Source organism: Marmota marmota, unplaced genomic scaffold, assembly GCF_001458135.2.
Source record: "Marmota marmota marmota unplaced genomic scaffold, marMar, whole genome shotgun sequence".
Classification (NCBI taxonomy): domain Eukaryota; kingdom Metazoa; phylum Chordata; class Mammalia; order Rodentia; family Sciuridae; genus Marmota; species Marmota marmota.
The window spans coordinates 39490844-39511491 of NW_026000082.1; the positions used below are offsets into that span (position 1 = coordinate 39490844).

A 20648-nucleotide genomic window follows, 5' to 3' on the forward strand; every position below is an offset into this window, starting at 1 on the left:
GCTCCCAGCGGTGAGTGTGCGGAAGCGAGGTCCGCGCTCCGCTGCCTCTCGCGTGGCCAGGACGGGCATCGCCACGTCCTTGCCGAGCGGAGCCCGCGGCTGTCACCGCTCCGAGCCTCGGCGGTCGGCTTCCGCTGCCCCGAGCGCCCCTGCCCTCTTCGCCCGATTCTCTCCCAGCTGTCGCGTGTCCGCCACCGTGGCCCTATAGCGCTGCCGCTTGCTGCCTCGCCTCTTTGTCTCGGCTGTTCTTGTTCGCGTCCCTCCGCTTTTCGTGGGCGCGCTGTCTGCTGTCGGCTTCCCTGCTATGGCGGCCTTGCGCTTCCGTTTTCCCCTCTGCCTCACCTAGAACTTGGAGCCCCCCCACCTTAGGCGGTGTGGTTTCAATCAGAGCAGTGCTTCCGTAGGCTGTCAAAAGATAGCATCGCCAGTCTGAGTGTGTGTAACGAGGTGGAGGCAGGAGTGGTGAAGTGAGAGCGCTGGATCTGAGTTGACCACTCTTCTGTGGCCGGGGACAGTCACCTAACCTTTTTGAGACAGAAAATTCTCTCCTGCACAGCCAGAGAGGACTGGTGGGCTGTACTAGCCCTTCCGCATGTAAATTCTCCCTTGGTTGGTTCTTGTACTTCCTGACTTTTCATTGCATTGACAAGCTAGAGGCCACTAACAAATACGGCTTAGAAATGCACCCGGACCTTTTGAGCAATTGTCTTGACTTAATAGTGAAGTTAGACGTGACTGGTGTTATTTTGGAAGGTATTTTGGATTTGTTTAATCTGGCATAGGCATAAAACTACTAGCTTTTAAGAATTTTACTGCTCCTTTCAAAAGTGTAATTTGTTTCAAAGTAGATGTGACATTTTAAAGAGTTTTTTGAGTTTTTATTTTTTAAGTTTACTTGGAAGTTGAGGACTGGAAGTTGGTTGAGGAAGTATACAGAATTCATACATAGATGAAAATCTTAACTCTACCTATTTCGATTGATTATCTGGAGAGGAGGGACCACATAGTGTCTTTGGCATCTGTGCCCAAGGTTCACAGACATGAAATTACTTTAATATGAAAGTGAAAAAAATTGTCAGCCAAAGTACAGGGATTCACATTTTACAGGACTCATTATATTTGAGTGTAGTGAAAGACTTTGGATCGGGAACAGTTTGAAGTACATAATTAGTGATGTTAGACTTCATAGAGTAATACATATACTTTCTGGCAAATTAAGAAACAATAGTATTTTCCCTGAAATGCATATTGTTAAAATACTTTGTTAAATACCTACTAGTTTTTCTGTTTCTTTTTCTTTGGTTCTTTTTTTTTGGGGGGGGGGTGCGGTACTGGAGGTTGAACTCAGGGGCACTCGGCCACTGAGTCACATCCCCAGCCCTGTTTTGTATTTAATTTGAAACAGGGTCTCTGAGTTGTTAAGCACCTTGCCAATGCTGAGGCTGGCTTTGAACTCGCAGTTCTCCTGGCTCTCCCGTCGGGATTACAGGCATGCGCCCTGCTTGCTTTTCCTTAATATGGAGAGAATACAACTGAAATTTTGAAGTTTTTATTTCTGCAAGTTCTTTATTGCCTGCATTACAACTTAATTTAGGCATTTCCTTCGACAAAAGCAAATCTTTGTATTGTTAATCTAACATTAAACTCATAAAACAGTGAGAATCACATAAACCACAGGTAAATATGGATTATTTGTTTGGGGTATATATAAGAACTCGGGTGAAAACCATATTTAAGTTTCAGTTATTCAGCCTTTTACAAATATTTGTTGAGCGCATATTCTGTGCCTGGTATGTTCTTGGGCACTGAGTATACAGCAGTGAACCAACTAGATAAGATCCCTGCCAGGGAGCAAGCATGGCAGCTTTTTTGAAAGTCTGATGATTCAGAAGTGCTGTAAAAAATGTTTAGTTATGAGGTACATGGTGAGGTTGAGGCAGAGTCAATTAATTATCCATATAATTCTCTTTGTAATGAACAGTGAATTTATCAAATAATCATTAATTCATCTGTTGTATAGAAAGTATTACAGACTGAAGTTTTTGTGTTCCATGACATTAGTAAGGGAGTTGAGAGCTGAGGCAAACATTTTATTTATTTATTTTTTATGGTAAAATTTATTTAGGACTTTATTTTATTTTATTTTCATTTAAAATTTTTATTTTAGTGTGAACACAAGGGACTTTACTGCTGAACTACATTCCTAGTCCTTCTTATTTTTATTTTGAAACAGGTTTCACTAAGTTGCTAGGGTCTCACTAAGTTGCTGAGGCTCGCCTTGAATTTATGATCCTATGCCTCTCCCAAGTCACTGGGATACAGGCCTGTGTCACCAAGCTCAGCTTTTGTTTTGTAGGGGATCAAACTCAGGGCAGTTGCTCTACCACTGAGCTACCTCCCCAGCCCTACATATCTTAATATTTATCCCAAATAACTAGGTTAAGTGTTCTTCACATATGCTAAATACAGTAGTAAGTACCATCAGGTGTTTTTTTTTTTTCCAATAAATATTTATGAAGCATTTATTGTATTTTGGATGCTGTTGTAGACAGTAGTGGATTAAAGTCCTAGTCCTTTTAGGGCTTATATTCCATTAGGAGAGACTTAATAACAAGTAAATATATATTAAGGTAGTGTTAAATGCTTTAAAGAAACCTGAAGAATAAGAAAGATGAGAGGCCTTTCTAAGGGAGTAATATTGAGCAGAGACCTGATTGAGAGGTCCAAGAAAGTTGTTTAAGGAGAAAAGTAAATACAAATATCCTGAAGTGGGGAATGAGCAGAGCACATTGCAAGGGCTAAAAGAAGATCTGTGTCTTTGGAGTTAAGAAAGTAGAGTGATGGGTAGTGCAATAGAAGGTGAGATTAGTGGAGTCAGTGGGTGGTTTTGAAGGTTTTAAGCAGGAGGTTGTCAGGATCTGGTTTATCACATTGCTGTGTCCCCCCATTCCTTTTTAACACTTGTTTTAATTTTTTTCACTTTTTTGGGATACCTGGGATTGAACCCAGGGCCTTACACATGCTGGATAAGTGCTCTACCACTGAGCTACATCCCAGAGCTTAAATTTGATTTTGAGACATTCTTACCAAGTTGCCCAGGCCGGCCTCAAACTTGTAATCATCCTGTCTCGGCCTCTCAAGTAGTTAGGATTCCTGTTATACTCCACCTGATCCGGCTGTTTGTTTTAATTTTGAGTAATTTGGAGAGGTTTTTGCATTTTTTTCAGTATTTTGTTTACAAAGAAAAAGTGTGTGTGTGTGTGTGTGTTTAATATCAATGAATGGGGATTCCTGAAGGTTGCTATTGACTTTGTGGTAGCATTTTCTACCCCAGCTGGTGTTATTGTGGGTTAAGAAAGAAAAATTCATTAGCAATATCACTTTACCAAGGATAACCCCATTGTTATTTGTAGTGTTTGCATATAAAAATATCAGATTTGCCTAATTTTATTGTTATTATCAAGGAAAATACATTACTATGAAAATGCTAGTTGGGTGAATAAGCAGGTTTATGTATTGAAATCATCTCAATAGATTTTTAATTTTCACATACCTGAATACTGCCCTTAAGCCATCCTGGCCTTCTTTTCACAGATAAGAAGAAAACAATAATTTTCATGTTTGTATTTTGAGCATTTTGTAAAGTGAATTGCAACATAAGCATTGTATGTAGTTTTTGAAACAGTTAATTTTAAATATTTGTGGCTATTCGTAATTCACTGTTGATAGTAAATTTTAATGCATTAATTTCTCTTCAATTTTTTTCAGTTGCCCTTCCTTGCAACTATATCAGTTGATACAGTATATCAGTATACTATATCAGTATCGCAAATATATTATTGCTCTCTATGTTCCCATAAAGATTTTCCCTATGAACATGAAACTGTTCTGAATTTGGGTTTTTTTGTTTGTTTGTTTGTTTACTTTATCCTAGTTTGTCTTAGCTTGAAATTATTACCTGACAAGTTGACAGGATTGGTGCTTAAAAGTAGAAGTTGAATGTCTAGTTTATCATTCCTCAACTTTTTGTTAATGGTTCATGAGCTCAGAGATCTACATTACATGACCATTTTCTTATTGAGAAGTTTTATTATAAAATATCAAGTCCCCAGATGAGATTTTTGAGGAGGGGGAGGTGTTAATGATAAGATAAATCTGTGAATAATTATGTTCTTCTGTACTCATTTGCTTACATTAAAAAATGTATCAAGGGCTGGGGTTGTGGCTCAGTGGTAGAGCGCTTTTCTAGCATATGTGAGGCACTGGGTTCGATTCTCAGCACCACATATAAATAAATAATAAAATTAAGGTATTTTGTCTGTCTACAACTAAAAAAATATTTTTAAAAAAATGTATCAGGGCCTGGGGATGTGGCTCAAGCGGTAGCGCACTCACCTGGTATGCGCGGGGCGCTGGGTTCGATCCTCAACATCACATAAAAATAAGAAATAAAGATATTGTGTCCACCTAAAACTAAAAAATAAATATTTAAAAAAAAATGTATCAAATAAGGTCTTAGAAGCATACTTTTGTAAATCCTTAGGTCATAGTCTAAATTTACTTCTTTGGGTTTAGAGAAGGGTCTTAGAATGTCATGTTGCTTGGTATTTTTTGCCCTTGTATTTTCGCTTAATAAAGAAAAAAAATAGTTCTTTAATGGAGATAGAGTTAACAATACAGTTAATTTTTCTGACCCTTGAGAATAATAACAAAAGCCTACTCTTTAGTTAACTGATCCATGACTCCACATTTGAATAAACCATTTCTTCGTCTCCTTATTCTTTCTTTCTAAATGCCTGATGGTATTAGGAAGGCATGGGGTTAGTTTCCTTATGAGCTTTCTTGTCCTTGTTGCCTTTATTCATGCAGAAGGTGCAACAGCTGCTGTGGCTCATGCATTCGTCTTAGTTGCTGCTTTACATAGTCTATATTTTGACTGTGGTTTTATCTTTTTTAATAATAACTAAGTCATCTGTCACTTAACTATAAGTTTATAGTTTTTTCTCCCTCTTTGGATGTATATTAAATTTAGATGTTTTAGTTTAGTTTTGTTTTTGTTAATCTTCACACCAGGTCTCTTCTGTGCTTTAGGTTGACTCTTCACCACACTGAAACCGTTAGGAAAAATCCTTGTGGTTAACAGCAGAGGCTTCAGAGTGTAACCTGTACTCGGGCCTAGAAATTATTTTAAATGGCGACTGATACGTCTCAAGGTGAACTCGTCCATCCTAAGGCACTCCCACTTATAGTAGGAGCTCAGCTGATCCACGCGGACAAGTTAGGTGAGGTAGGGGCTGACGCATTCTTGAAGCTCACTCTTGGATCAATCCCTGACTTCAGGCCTTGCTGGGTTCTTCTTGGTACATGTTCCTTCTCCTATTTTGGGGAGACTAGGTTGTGAATCTGAAAAGATCAAATAGATAAAAAAGTTCTTTTCATCTTCCCCTTTCCCTAAAATTCCTGAGAAAACCTCTAAGCTTCAAAATGTATTCCAAATCAATATAATTATTTACATTTGAAGTTCTGTCTAAAATAAAATATTTTGAAGACTTTTTCTTAAAAATCATGTCACTTCAAAAAAACTTTGCTTGGTAATGATTTGCATCAGATCCTGGAGTCGACTTGAAGAATTATCCTACATCTTTTGACGTCCAGTTAGGCCCCTTGAGAAAGAAAAGAGAATATTTTTATACATATTTGATTATGGCCATCTCTTTTCCTAGAAGGTAGAAGATAGCGCCATGCCGATTCGTCGAGCTGTGAATTCTACCCGGGAAACTCCGCCCAAAAGCAAGCTTGCTGAAGGCGAGGAAGAAAAGCCAGGTAAAACAAAGCAGTGGTACAACCTAAAAAGACAAAAAACTTTACTCCAAATTGGAATAATCCATTAATCCCTTTGAACTTAGTTGTTCTTTTTTGTGGCTTAAGTGTTTTGGGGGAACATTCAAAGAGGGAAGCTGTAGCTATTTGTATGTGACTTCCAGACCATGTGGGTAAGATTTTACCTAAAGATTTTTGTCTCTAAAGATTTTTGGAGGGTGAAACTGATGTTCTTGGAATTAAAAACAGAAAAACAGGGAGAATAGGATCAGTTAAAGAGCTGCAGTCTGGATATGCAGTGTCATGGAGATAAGACTCTGTGGAGTCATGAAAGACTTGGGGCTTTCAGGATGGACAGAGAAAAATTTATCCAGAAATCATAAGGCCTTAAGGGAAGTAAGTGGATGATCAAAACATTGTGTTTAACTGGTATTTGTGGAGAAGAGATTGGCCAGTCAGAGGTGGGAGCCTAATGAATGGATAGAAATGTAAATCCATCAGCCTGGAGTACTAGTGTTCTTTTATGGCGTCATTAACCACCTCGTCTTCTTTTCCCTGCCTTTGTTTTTGCAGTACTAGGGATTGAATCTAGAGGTACTCCACAATTGAGCTATATCCCAGTCCTTTTATTTTTTTATTTTGAGAAAGGTCTGAGTTGGTGAAACTGACTTCAGATTTGGCAGTCCTCCTGCCTCAGCCTCCCAAGTGGCTGGAATTGTAGGTGTTAGCCACTGTTTTGCCTTTTCCTTTTTTTTCCTCGTCCTTGTGACTTCTTTCTTTGCTTCTTATTTTCCTTTTTTTTTTTTTCTTTCTCCTTTTATCTCTAGTTTACCAGAGATGAGACACTGTGCTTCTTTTGTCAGACTGTTAGAAATATATATTTACTGATCAGCCCAGATTAAAAGAGAAAAGATATGCATCATTATTGCATTTATCCCTTGATACAGTAGGGATAAGAGAAAAATTTATCCAGAAATCATAAGGCCTTAAGGGAAGTAGGAGCCTGGATTTTGTCTCAGAATCCTCAGGAGCACAAGTATAGCACAAGTAATTTGGGCACCCTGGCCTGATACAGTTAGGTAATATGGGAATTGGAACATTAAGAAAGTAATGGGTGCACATGAGTTCAGGATTGGTTATCTGCCCAGCTCTAGGATAAGCTACTAAATCACTAGTAATATCAGTTTTCAGGATCCATGGTAGAGGATTTAGATATGTAAGATATTAGAAGAGTCAGCTAAAAATATGTAAAATAATTGTTACTTCCTAAGTTCTATATTTGTTAAATTTTTTCTCTGTCAACTTTTTTGTTAAATAGAAATAATTACAGATTACTCATTTTAAATTTTATAAATTAGTTGGATACAGTACCTTTATTTTATTTATTTATTTTTATGTGGTGCTAAAGATCGAACCAGGGCCTTGCACGTGCTAGGCAGGCACTCTATCGCTGAGCCACAACCCCAGCCCCTTAAGCAGTAATTCTTAAACAATTATAAGCATACCTCAGAGGTGTTGCAGTTTAGTTCATGACAGCCTCCATATAGTGAACATGATAAAACAGTCATACACTTTTGGGGAGTTCCTAGTACATATAAAAATTACATTTATACTATGCTGTATTCTATTAAGTGTGTGTCAGAATTATGTCCAATAATCTATTAAGTATTTTTAAATAAAATAGTACTGCTCAGAATGCTTACAATCATGTGAATGTTCAGGGACTTGTAATCTTTTTTTGCTGCTGGAGAGTGAAGTGTTGATGACCACTGACTGGTGGTTGCTGAAGGTTGGAGTGCATATGGCAATTTCTTATAATAAGATAACAGTGAAATTTGCCAAATTAATTAATTGATTTTCTTTCATAGAAAAGTTTCTCTGTAGCATTCAATGCTGATAGCATTTTATTTATTTATTTAAAATATTTATTTATTTATTTTTTAGTTTTCGGCGGACACAACATCTTTGTATGTGGTGCTGAGGATCGAACCCTGGCCGCACGCATGCCAGGCGAGCGCGCTACCGCTTGAGCCACATCCCCAGCCCGCATTTTATTTATTTATCTATTTTTTTTAGTTGTCATTTGATCATTTTTTTTCGGTTTTCAGTGGACACAACATCTTTATTTTTATGTGGTGCCAAGGATCGAACCCAGTGCCCCGCACATGCCAGGCGAGTGCGTTACTGCTTGAGCCACATCCCCAGCCCCGTCATTTGATCTTTTTTGTTTTATTTATCTATTTATATGCTGGGCTGAGGATTGAACCCAGGGCATCACACATGCCAGGCAAGTATTCTACCTCTGAGCCACAATTCCAGCCCCCACCGCAAGCCCCTTTTTTTTTTAAAAAAGATTTTACTTAGAGACAGGGTTTTGCCAAGTTGCTTAGGGTCTCGCCAAGTTGCTGAGGCTGGCTTTGAACTCACCATCCTCCTCCCTCAGCCTCCTGAGCCACTGGGATTACAGGCGTGTGCCACTGCGTCCAGCAGCATTTTCATTTTGAATAGAGCTTTTTTCAAAATAGGAGTCAGTCCTCTCAAACCCTGCTGTTTTATCAATTAATATTTTTAAAAAATATTTATTTAATATTTGTTTTTTAGTTTTAGGTGGACACAATGTCTTTATTTTATATTTATGTGGTGCTGAGGAACCCAGTGCCTCATGCATACTAGGTGAGCACTCTACCACTGAGCCACAACCCCAGCCCTGTCAATTAAGTTAATGTAACATTCTAAATCTTTTGTTGTCATTTTAACAAATTTGCAGCATCTTCACCTGGAGTAGATAGTAATACCTCAAGAAGCCATTCCTCATCCAATTTTTTTCATAAGTTTGCAGCAGTTCACCCACATCTTTAGACTCCCTTTGTGATTTTAATTCTCTGCTGTTTCTACCACTTCTGTAGTTACTTCTTCCACTGATATTTTGAACCCTGCAAAGTCATCCATGAGGGTTGAAATCAACTTCTCTCAAACTGTTGATATTTTTACTTCCTCCCATGAATCACAGATGTTTTTACTGGCATCTAAAATGGTGAATCTTTTCCAGAAGTTTTTCAATTTACTCCACCCAGATCCATCAGAGAAATCATTATCCATGGCAGCTGTGGCCTTACAAAATGTATTTCTTAAATAATAAGACTTGAAGGTTGAAATTACTCCTTGATCTGTGAGCAAGGAGGCTGTTTTGCTTTCTTAGCATGCATATGTTCACTGGGATAGCAATTTTAATTTCCTTCAAGAATTTTTCCTTTGCATTCATTTATTTTTATGTGGTGCTAAGGATCGAACCCAGGGCTAAAAAACTTGGCTACTATTTGTCATGGAAGTCTTAGCTTTTAGTCTCTTTGAGCTTGCAATATGCATACCTAGTAAGCTTAATCATTTCTTGGTTTTGCCTTAAAAGGAGAGAGATGCACTTCTTCTTTTCACTCGAACACTTAGTGGTCATTATAGGGATATTGAGTACCTAATTTCAATATCGTGTCTCCAGGAATATGGAGCCCTGAGGAGGGAGAGAAAGACAGAAACAATTGTTTCAGGAGAGTAGTTAGAACACACATTTATCAGTTAAATTGACTGTCTTTTATGTACATGTTTTGTGACAGGCAAAATGATTACAGTAGTAGCATCAAAGATCACAGATCACTGTAACAGATATAATACTTTTTTTTTTAAGTTTAAAAGCATATGATGCTGGAAGAAATGACATCAGTAGACTTACTCAGTTTAGGGCTGCTATAAAGCTTCAGTTTATTAAAAACAATAACAGTATTATCCACAAAGTACAATAAAAATGAAACCCAAAAGAGAGATGCCTTGTTTTGTTTTGTTTTGGTGCTGGGGATTGAACTCAGAGTCTCAAACATGCAGAAAATAATGTAAAATTAAACTATTACAGGAAAACCCAGTAAATGGTTCTTAGCATTTCATCTTTTTTAGAATAAGGCAATATGTAAAGAAACATGCTTAACTTATAGAAAGTTCTTTACCTTAGGTTAAATTGTTGAGGTGAGGGAGCAGTTCGAGATAATGTCAAAAAATAGTATATCTTACTGTGGAGAACTTAAATACAGTTATTATCTGTATCTCCCGTGATACCATTGTTATAATGAAGGTCTACCCTTATACTTTGTGATCCTAGATATATAGGAAAGAGTTGTGGGAACATTGTAGACCAAAGTAGGACAAGAATCATTCACTCAGTACAAGTCTTGACCTAATGATTCACCCTGAAGCATTTACAAAATCCTCATAACTGTGAGGTAAGGATACTGAGACTCAGAGATGTTAAAGAAGTTGCCCTAAGATTATTGAGCTGGAAAGTTCTAAAGAGTGAACTTGATATTGTGGATGAAACAAAATTGCTCATCTGCCATGACCTCTTAGGAAGTTGTTGTTTTGTGAAATACTGTACCTATGCTTCATCTAAATCCAAGTGGACTATGCTTTGGTGTATTTATAAATGATGGATTCAGTTTCCGAAATTAAGCTTTTTATTTGCAATTTTAAAAAAAGACTGAACTTGAATCTAGTTGTATCTTAACCTAAAAATCTTCAGTTTTGCCTAAGCCCCATAAGTGAAGAGTTTGGACTAGATTAGTCTATGGAAGCCTGGGACAGGAATTGCAGTTAATAACTAACTAGTGTGAAATTTGTGGTTTAGAATTTTAATTTGTTGAGAAACTGAATTCTTTTACAATTATGATTTTGCAGTTTGGTTGTAAGAAAGAAATGGTATTCTTCTATTCTCTTAATGTGAAGGCCACAAATAGTTTTCATCATTATTCTGGTAATTAGTTCACATAATTTAAATGCTCAAACTCTTCAAGCATATACTTTTATTCTTTGCCTGATTTTTGCCACTTGAGTTCTTTGAAGTCCCTGTATAAGCGTGCCTGCAGTTCTGTTTTATGGTAGCTGCTGAAAGAAACATGCTGTGAAGAACAGACACAAACTACAGATCTCATTGTCTCCAGCCCTTTGTATTTCTACTCGTTCTCCTCATTCCACCTGGAAAAGACATATTTTCAATTCTCTAAGATTTGCCTGTTAAATTAAAAAAGACTAAGTTTCTTAATTATGGGTATCATTGATATTGCAGAATAATCAAAAGATTTAGGTATATGTGTAATTTCCTGGCCTTTTCTTACATAATTGTCTGGATAAATACTTGAACAGATAGTCCTAGTGACAGAATGAGAGAGGGCTGGAGGTGTAGCTCAGTGGTAAAGGTGAGGCCCTAGGTTCAGTCCTCAGCACCGTGGTGGTGGGAGAAAAAGAAAATTCTACTCAGAATTATTTCTTCGTATTTTAGAATTCATCTGCTAACTGGAACATTTGACTGGTCTGTTTAATTTATTCTTTTTTGCCTTAACTCCAATGTATCTGATTTTTTTTTTTTTTAGAACCAGATGTAAGTTCAGAGGAATCTGTCTCCACTGTAGAAGAACAAGAGAATGAAACTCCACCTGCTACATCTAGTGAGACAGAACAACCCAAAGGGGAACCTGAGAATGAAGAGAAGGAAGAAAACAAGTCTTCTGAGGAAACCAAAAAGGAGTAAGGAGTTACACGTTATTTTTACTTACAATTGGAGATTACATAAAAGGACTGCCGATCAGAAGTATTACAACATTGGTTTTTGCTAGGTGTTTGCTTTTGGGACTTACTTTTTAGAATTATTTGAAATAGTTTTATTAGGTAGTTATATGGCTTATTAGAGTATATAGTAGTTAGAACAGTTAGAGTAATCCAGCTGTCTTTACTTTTGGCTTTGTGGTGTTTTTATTTTTAGAATTCACTGTGGGAATTTCTGATACTTTAAGCATTGTCAAAATCTCAATAAAGAATGAAACATAGGTGTAAAATCTGACCTGGAAGATATTTAATTGTTTAATTCCTACTTCACTGCCAGGAATGTATTGTTTCCTGTGCTTCTATTATAGTAAACATCTGTCAAACCATTGCTAGAGTGATCTAAAACTGTATGCTTGGTGACATTTTCTTTTTATTTATTTATTCTAATTAGGAATATATGACAGCAGAATGTATCAAAATACATTGTACATAATTGCAGAATGTATCAAAATACATTGTACATAATTGCAGTACAACTTTTCATTTCTCTGGTTGCAGGTGAGGTTGTACACGATGATGTAGCACTGCACCATGTGTGCTGTCATACATGTATCTTTCCTGCCCCCAGGCCCCCTTTCCTTCCTTCTTCCCCTTTGCCCAATCACAGTTAATGACATTTTCAATTGGCGGTGATGTTAAATATTTGAAAGCAAAATTTGCAATTGATGATTTGTATCTATAGGAGATAGTAGCAATTGTTTTTTAATTTTATTATTGTTTTCGTTTTTTGCAGGATAACTGGTATTATTCTTTCAGTAGGTGGCCAGGACGGTTAGAGATTACTTTTTAAATAAAATAGTAATAACTGCACTTTCTAGGTGTGGTATAATCCTGAGGGAATTCCTTATTCTGTTTTCATGTTTATAAGTAAGGTCTATGGAATGCTCAGCAGCTATCCTGTATTTTTAAATGTGAATGAAATACTGTTGTTATTATTTAGAATAAAATTTACATAATGCACTTGCCTCAAATTGTTTTGATAAACATAATCTCTAATTCTTACAATACCTTGAATGTGTTACTATTTCATAGCTGAGGTGATTGAGCCATCCATCACTTGCTAAGATCATATAGCTAATTCTACAGAGTGTTCTAGCTAAAACTCCAACCTAGTCTTCTGCTTTCTGAGTTTGCGTTCTTTCTGTCATATGACACGTATGTATTGTAGTGGTAACTGGTATACATTTTTAAATTTATATATATATGTGTATATATGTATTTTAATGTACTGGTCCTTTATACCAGTGATAACTTATTGGACTCCTCTTTTGCACCTAAGAGAAAACATCTTTTTAGTTCATTTATAGCACCCAGTGTTATTAAAAAAGTAATATTTTGTAAATTTTTCCTTATTGTACATATTAACTTGGTGCATAAAAAAGTGAAAACATTTCTTTTTATACCTCTCTAGTCTTTTCCCTTTTCTGACTTTATGGTTGTCCATCTGTATCCAAGGAGGATTGTTTTCAGGGATTCTACAGATAACCAAAATCCTGAAATGTTCATGTCCCTTAATGAAAATGGCATAGTACTTGCATGTAATTTAGGTACCTCCTTCTATATACTTGAAATCATCTCTAAGATTATTTATAATACATAATACAATGTAAAAGTTTTGTAAACCACTGTTCTGTATTGTTTAGGGAATAATGACAAGGAAAATATTTGTATGTGTTCAGTACAGATGGGATTTTTTTTTCAAATATTTTCAGTCCTTGGGTACAGAACTCAAAAATGTGAAACCCACAGATGCAAAGTGCCAACTGTATCTTTATGAAGAGCTTGTCTTGCATAATAACATTTGTTGTTGTTGTTGTTGTTTTGTTTTAAAGTGAGAAAGATCAGTCTAAAGAAAAGGAGAAGAAAGTGAAAAAAACGATACCTTCCTGGGCTACCCTTTCTGCTAGCCAGCTAGCCAGGGCCCAGAAACAAACACCAATGGCTTCCTCCCCACGCCCCAAGATGGATGCAATTCTGACTGAGGCCATTAAGGCAAGTTTTTATTTAAAACAATTATCTTGGATTTATCCTGTTCATCTTTTGCTTATTTGAAAATGGCATACTCTATCCAAACATTGTTTTGCTTCCTAAAGGAATAATTAAAAAGCCATGTTGAAGATCAAGTTTTTTAGTATAATCTCATTTGGTGAGTGATGTTCTTTTTAAAAATTCATATTTATTGTAACAAGTAATTTTAAACTTTAGAAGTTTTTTTTTTTTTTTACTCAGATTATTAAGTAGAGTTTTTATTTGATGGCTGAAAATGTTAATTCATTCAACAAACATGTAAGGATTATCTTCTCTGAGTCAAGCATAGACATAGGTCAGGTCCTTTCCCTCATAAAATCTGATTGTAACTAAGGAAATAATTCTGTTTATGTGTGTGTGGTACTGGGGCTCAAACCCAAGGCTCTGTGCATGTTAGGCAAAGTGCTCTACCACTGATACACATCCCCAGCTGAACATTATTAAAAATACATATTGCAAGTTAGATATTCATAGCAGTTATCTTTTACATCTGAACTAAGATACCCTCTTATAAGCCTACATTTTGTTTCATTACCTAAACATTACAAAATATTGCAGAAATTATCCTCCTTACCTAGCTTATGACTTTGCCTATAACCATTGCCTTTCTTTAGCTTATTTTTAATATTTTAATGATATTTTCTTATCTGATGCTGTATTGTGTAAATCTTTGTATAATTTTGTATTATTTCACATGATCAAACCATAAGAGGAGTTAAAAACAGACCGTGTTTTAACTCCTCCGTAAGAGAAGTTAAAAACAAAACCTCATTTCAGGGACCATGTTGCTAGAATATGGGTAAGGATTGGGGAAAGAGGGATTCAGATCACTTTAACCAAGAGTGGTGTACATAGGAAGGAGCAGTCAGGTTATCATCTGAGAATGAACTGAGAAGGGAGATCCTCAGACCTCTTTCTTCTTTCCTTAAGGTTTTTTAGACTCTTACCTCCTTAAGAAAACTTTCTTTCTTTTCTTTCTTTTTTTTTTTTAATAAGACACAGCAGTCATTGCTTTTTTCTTTTTCTTTCTTTCTTTTTTTTTTTTAATGTTTATTTTTTTTTTTTTTTTAGTTTTCGACAGACACAACATCTTTGTTTGTATATGGTGCTGAGGATCGAACCCGGGCCACACGCATGCCAGGCGAGCGTGCTACTGCTTGAGCCACATCCCCAGCCCAAGAAAACTTTCTTGAAGCCAGACAGTGGTGTTATCCTGTACTTGCACCTACTCCAGAGGCTGAAGCAGGAGGATCACTCAAGCCCAGGACTGAGTTTGAGGCCACCCTGGGCTAGAGAGATCCTGTCTTACAGAAAAAGAGGGAGAAGCTTCCTTGGTTTAGAGAGCTTGACTGTAGTAAGGTCTTTATTCTTTGTATAGCCTCTCCTCAGGAATTTATTTCATGACCACTCAGCCTGGTTATGAAGGAGCAGTTATTTCAAGCATGAAGAAGGGGACTAGGGCTGGGGTTGTGGTTCGCCAGTTAGAGGGCTTGCCTAGCATGTGTGAAGCCCTGGGTTCAATCCTCAGCACCACATAAAAATAAATTAAAGGTATTGTGTCCAACTACAACTAAATAAACAAAATATTTAAAAAAAAGAAGAAGAGGGCTGGGGATGTGGCTCAAGCGGTAGCGCGCTCGCCTGGCATGCGTGCGGCCCGGGTTCGATCCTCAGCACCACATACAAACAAAGATGTTGTGTCCGCCGAAAACTAAAAAAATAAATAAATAAATATTTAAAAAAAGAAGAAGAAGAAGGGACTAAAATTTTAAAACAAAAAATTAAGAGCATTAGGTTAAGGCTGGGGTTGTGGCTTTTTTTGTGTGCTTTTTTCTGCTGGCATTCATAGAATGCCTGCAAAGGTATATTGGTTCTGATGTGCCAAAACTCATTCCTAAAAATTGGCAAGACATGTTTTCCTATAAGTAATAAAAATATTTGACTTTCTTCATTTTGCCGGGGAGGGGGCGCATTACCAGGGATTGAACTCAGGGGCACTCAACCACTGAGCCACATCCCTAGGCCTATTTTTGTATTATATTAGAGACAGGATCTGGGTTGCTTAGCCCCTTACCAAATTGCTGAGGCTGGCTCTGAACTCGCAATCCTCCTGCCTTAGCCTCCGGAGCGGCTGGGATTACAGGCGTGCATCACCAACTTTCCTCATTTTAATACTAAAGATCTATCTTCTCAATGCAAAACACAATTAAAATAGAGTATTTATTAATATACAGACTATTGTTCATGTGTTTCTGAACAAATTAAAATTGTTGCAAAAATATGTAATAATTATGTATTTCTCCACAGACATTATGAACTGAAATTATCTGTTCATTCTTCCCTACCTTACTTACCATCTGTTATCAAGTTCACTTCCAAAATAACTTATTTTGAAAGTATGTGTCAAGTTCTCTAATAAAAATAACTAGTTTAAAGTAATGTATGTGGTTTCATAAATCTGTTTTCTAGGCATGCTTCCAGAAGAGTGGTGCATCAGTGGTTGCTATTCGAAAATATATCATCCATAAGTATCCTTCTCTGGAGCTGGAGAGAAGGGGCTACCTCCTTAAACAAGCCCTAAAAAGAGAATTGAATAGAGGAGTCATCAAACAGGTATTACATAGTTGTCGGAAATAAGATTATTTGGGTTGGGGGTGTGGCTTAGTGGTAGAGTACACCTAGCATCTATGAATCTCTGGGTTTGATTCCTGTTATCAAATAAACAAAGGGAATAAGAATATCTTGTGTGTACTATGAATCAAAATGCATTTTGCTGTCATATATACCTAATTAAAATAAAAATTAAAAAAAGAATATCTTGTATCTCAGCTATGCTATGTTGTTCATATTTAGTATCATTTAGAATCTTTATGTTCTTTTGTGTTAAAAATAAGTTGCATGATGTTAATACTTAAGCTTAACCTAATTTTAGTATTTAAGATTAGGCTTGAAAAACACATTGCCAGTTGCTTTTATAATTAACTATCCTTCTGAAGAGCAGAAGAAATAAGGGTAGTATAATTTTTATTTTCCTTACTTAGTTGGATTATTTTGGAGGCTGCCCGTGCTAGAAATCACATAGCAATGAAAATGCGAAGTAGGTTAAGGAAGCCTGTTATTGCAGTAGCAAAGAGGACAGTTGCTCTTATCTTGGGTTTGTTAGCTTTGAAACCTAATTTATTTGATTAGACTTTTTATTTATAAATTAGCTTTGTAAATAGGTTCATCTTAATTGGTTAATACTTAAAACTATCAAAGACTGTTAGAAGAACCAGGGAAACCTGAGTTAATTGAGACCAGTTCTAGAACCTATACTGATTCCAAGTATAGTCTATGTTATCTTGCACAGTTATTAAGAATTGCTTAGAATCATAGCCATGACATATTGAGTGTCTCCTGTGTGTCAGGTGCTTATGGGTTCATCAGTGTACCGAGGATTGAACTCAGGATTGCTTAACCACTAAGCCACATTCCCAGCCCTTTTTTGTATTTTATTTCAAGACAGGGTCTTGCTGAGTTACTTAGGGCCTCGCTGAGTTGCTGAGTTGGCTTTAAACTCAGGATCCTCTTGTCTCAGCCTCCTGAGATGCTGGGCTTATAGGCATGTACCACCCAGTGAAGAGAACATATCTTGCTGTGTGGCACTTAGAGTCTGGCTTTCTCAAAATATGTAAAATTGCTGGCACAGTGGAGTTAAGGTCTGTACGATTTTTGATTATTGTGAATCAGCGTTAAAGTTGTATGAAAGTAAGTGCTTTGTAATATGTGATAAGACTTAAACATACAATCCTGTGCAATATTTATCAGATTATTAACCTTTTGCATAAGGAATAATCTGCAATTAGTAAACCATGGTGAAGCATTGCAGCCTGAGACCAGTGGGGGCCTAAACTTGCCAAGGAGCTGTTTTCTTCCAAGACAGCGAGGGGTTTTCTCATTTCTTTTGTTTTTAATTACCCTGAGAGATTTTTGTTCCTTCCTTTCATGGGGCAAATTTTATGTTTTGTTTTATAAAAGCTGATAGTAGATTATTTAACTCAGTTTCACAATAGTGTTCTTCCCCAGTTTTGTATTTGTGGAAACAAAAGTTCAGAGGTGTGAGTGGATTGTCCAATTTTGAATAACGAGATGGTACCATAGCTAAGATTCCATCCCAAGTCTTTTGACTCCTCTTCTATTGTTCTTTTGTCTCTGAAGAGCAAAATAACACTTCTTGCATCATGCTTTATAATTTTCTTATTCTAGTATAAAGTTACAAATATGAATATTAGAATAATTTAAAATATTTTACTTCAGGTAAAAGGAAAAGGTGCATCTGGAAGTTTTGTTGTGGTCCAAAAAGCAAGAAAAATGCCTCAGAAATCTAGAAACGCAAAAGTAAGTCAGTATCAGAGTTTGACCACTGAAATACTATTACTACTCCTAAAAATAGCAGCATATATGGAGTGTTTACTTTGTGTTGTTTTTTCTACCAAGACTACTAAGGCCGAGAAAGATGATGAGTAATTGCCTAGCTAGTAAGTAGAATAACCAGGGTGCAAATCCAAGCACTGTAGCCCAGTTAAGCCCATGGTATGGTCTTAAATGCCTTACATTGAATTATGGGCAGTTAAATGAATTATATAACCTCTCATGAGTTTTTTTTAAAGTAGAGGAGGTATGGAAGTATATTTTTGCCCAATAGTAGATCTAAAACTATATTCAAAGCCAATTTTCTTTGTAAATACTAACACTCCCCCAAGACATAATAATTTCACTTATGAAATTTTTCATAATATTTCTGCAATAATAAAGGGAAATGCCTAATATTCCATCTATGTCAATACTTAGAATCATGAAAATTCCCCTGTATCTTTTTCACAACTCTGAATGTTTTTCTTTTTCTTGTCTTCTTCTTTTTTTTTTTTTTTTAATAAAACTAACACTTTGAAAATAAACTTTTGTGTGCTTTCTGCCACTACACTTCACCCTTTGTTATTGAAGGCTGATAATGAATTAAGATCTTTAAATATATTATTCCCACTTTTAACTCTCAATATAAAGTTTTTATTGGGAAGAAATGGCACACAAGTGAATTTAACTCCAGTGTGGTATGATTTACTTGAATGTGGGAAAAAAGTGATTATTTTCTATTTGTTAGTTGAATTGGCAGTCAACTGAGGAAAGCCCTTGAGTTGTATATAGAAGTATATGAACTCTGAAAGCTTTATATTCTATAATGATCATAATTTTTGTTATTGCATTTCAGAAGAGGAGCTCTGTGGTAGATCCAGAACCACAAGTAAAACTGGAGGATGTCCTCCCACTGGCCTTTACTCGCCTCTGTGAACCTAAAGAAGCTTCCTACAGTCTCATCAGGAAATATGTTTCTCAGTATTATCCTAAGCTTAGAGTGGACATCAGGTATTAGCCATTGATTTAGATCATGATTTCATGAGAAAGGAGACAAATTAAATATTCAGGAAGGATTACTTTTTAATATATATATATTTTTAAATTATTAGAGCTATGTTATACATAGTGGGATTCATCCTGACAAACTCATACATGCATAGAAATCAATTTCAGGAAGGATGGGTTACTTTTAGCTGAGCTTTGCAGGTTTTTTTTTTTTTAGGGCCCCCCTCCCATTGTGTTTTGTTTTCCATATCACCTTATATAGTTTTTAGAAACTTAAGCCACAATTTTTTTTTTTTTTGGTAAAAGGATTGAACCCAGGGACATTGAACCTCTAAGCCACATCCCCAGCCCTTTTTAAAAATATTTTATTTAGAGACAGGTGCTCACTGCGTTGCTGAGGCAAGCTTTGAACTGGCAATCCTCCTGTGAAATAGCCTTCTGAGCTGCTGGGATTACAGGCATGCGCTACCACACCCAGCCACATATTCTTTTATAAGATCTTGATAGAATATAGGTGTCCCTCCATATTTATCGGGGATTGGTTTCAGGATCCCCCTTGATACTGTGCTCTACAAATTCTGAAGTTTTTTAGTAAATGGTGTAGTATTTGCGTATAGCCACATGTATCCTTCTGCATACTTTAAATCATCACTAGATTATTTATATGATGTAAACATTATGTAAATCATTTTCATACTGCATGGTTTAGGAAATAATGGCAAGAAACAGTTTGTACACAAAGACACATTTTTCCCCTGAATATTTCTTTTTTTTTTTTTTTTTAAGGCTATGAACTTTTTTTCTTTTTTAATTTTTTAATGTTATTTATTTACTTATTTTTATGTGGTTCTGAGGATTGAACCCAGTGCCTCACACATGCCAGGCAAGCACTCTTCCACTGAGCCACAACCCCAGTCCCCTAAATATTTCTGATCTGCTATTGGTTGAAGCCCCTCCCTGTTACTGAACCTTGTGGATACAGGGGTCTGACTGTAACTGTTTACCTGTCAGCTGTATATACTCTTTTTTTCTTTAATATTTTGTTTTAGTTGTACTTGCACATGATACCTTTATTTTATTTTTATGTGGTGTTGAGGATCGAACCTGATGCCCCGCATGTGACAGGCAAGTGCTCTGCCACTGAGCCACAACCCCAGTCCCCATATGTACTCTTAGATACTTATTTTTCATTTAGATTTATTATAGAGCATGAGAGAATTCAGGCTTCAATAAAATTTAGCTCTAACCTGGGCACAGTGACTTACACCTGTAATCCTACCTGTAATCCCTGCTACTCGAGAGACTGTGGCAGTAGGATCACAAATTCAAGATCATCCTCAACAACTTAGTGAGACCCTATCTCAAAATAAAATAAGGCTGGGGATGTAGCTCAGTGGTAGAGCATTTCTGGGTTCAGTCCTCAATTAAGTTAAAACTTAGCTCTATTCACAAGTAGCATATCTTCATTTTAAAAACATTGAAAGAATTTTGATAGTTTTTATCATCTGGAATGATCGTTTAGATTATCACATTTGCTCAGTTGTGGATTCATGCAGACATTAATTTGTTTAAATTTGTGATTCCCAGAATGTGAGTTTTAAGTGTGTTTGTAGAAGATCTTTGTTGTGATGATCTTTGGAAGACTGGTTATTTAATTCAGAGTCATTCTACAGAAGGTTATTTTACTGAATGTGTATCCTTCTGATACATTTTAGTCCAGTATTTACTTGGGTTACTTGGGTGAATGAGGTTTCAGTTCG

General features: G+C 36.4%; 1 protein-coding gene across 5 annotated transcripts in view; it reads left to right on the forward strand.

The window, feature by feature from the left end:
• The window catches only part of Hp1bp3 (heterochromatin protein 1 binding protein 3), a 41020-nt gene that overhangs the window by 1308 nt on the left and 19064 nt on the right, over positions 1-20648 (forward strand). For 2 of the 5 annotated variants that reach the window (XM_048816171.1, XM_048816168.1), the window contains exons 2-8: positions 5093-5287; positions 5724-5823; positions 11229-11382; positions 13293-13452; positions 15958-16101; positions 17785-17865; positions 18737-18891. In XM_048816171.1, coding sequence (XP_048672128.1) covers positions 5192-5287; positions 5724-5823; positions 11229-11382; positions 13293-13452; positions 15958-16101; positions 17785-17865; positions 18737-18891 — 890 coding nt within the window. In that variant the 5' untranslated portion in view covers positions 5093-5191. Of the gene's footprint in view, positions 1-1465; positions 1678-5091; positions 5288-5723; positions 5824-11228; positions 11383-13292; positions 13453-15957; positions 16102-17784; positions 17866-18736; positions 18892-20648 lie in introns of those variants that run through there. The other 3 variants (XM_015485584.2, XM_015485585.2, XM_048816169.1) reach the window with 3 other exon arrangements.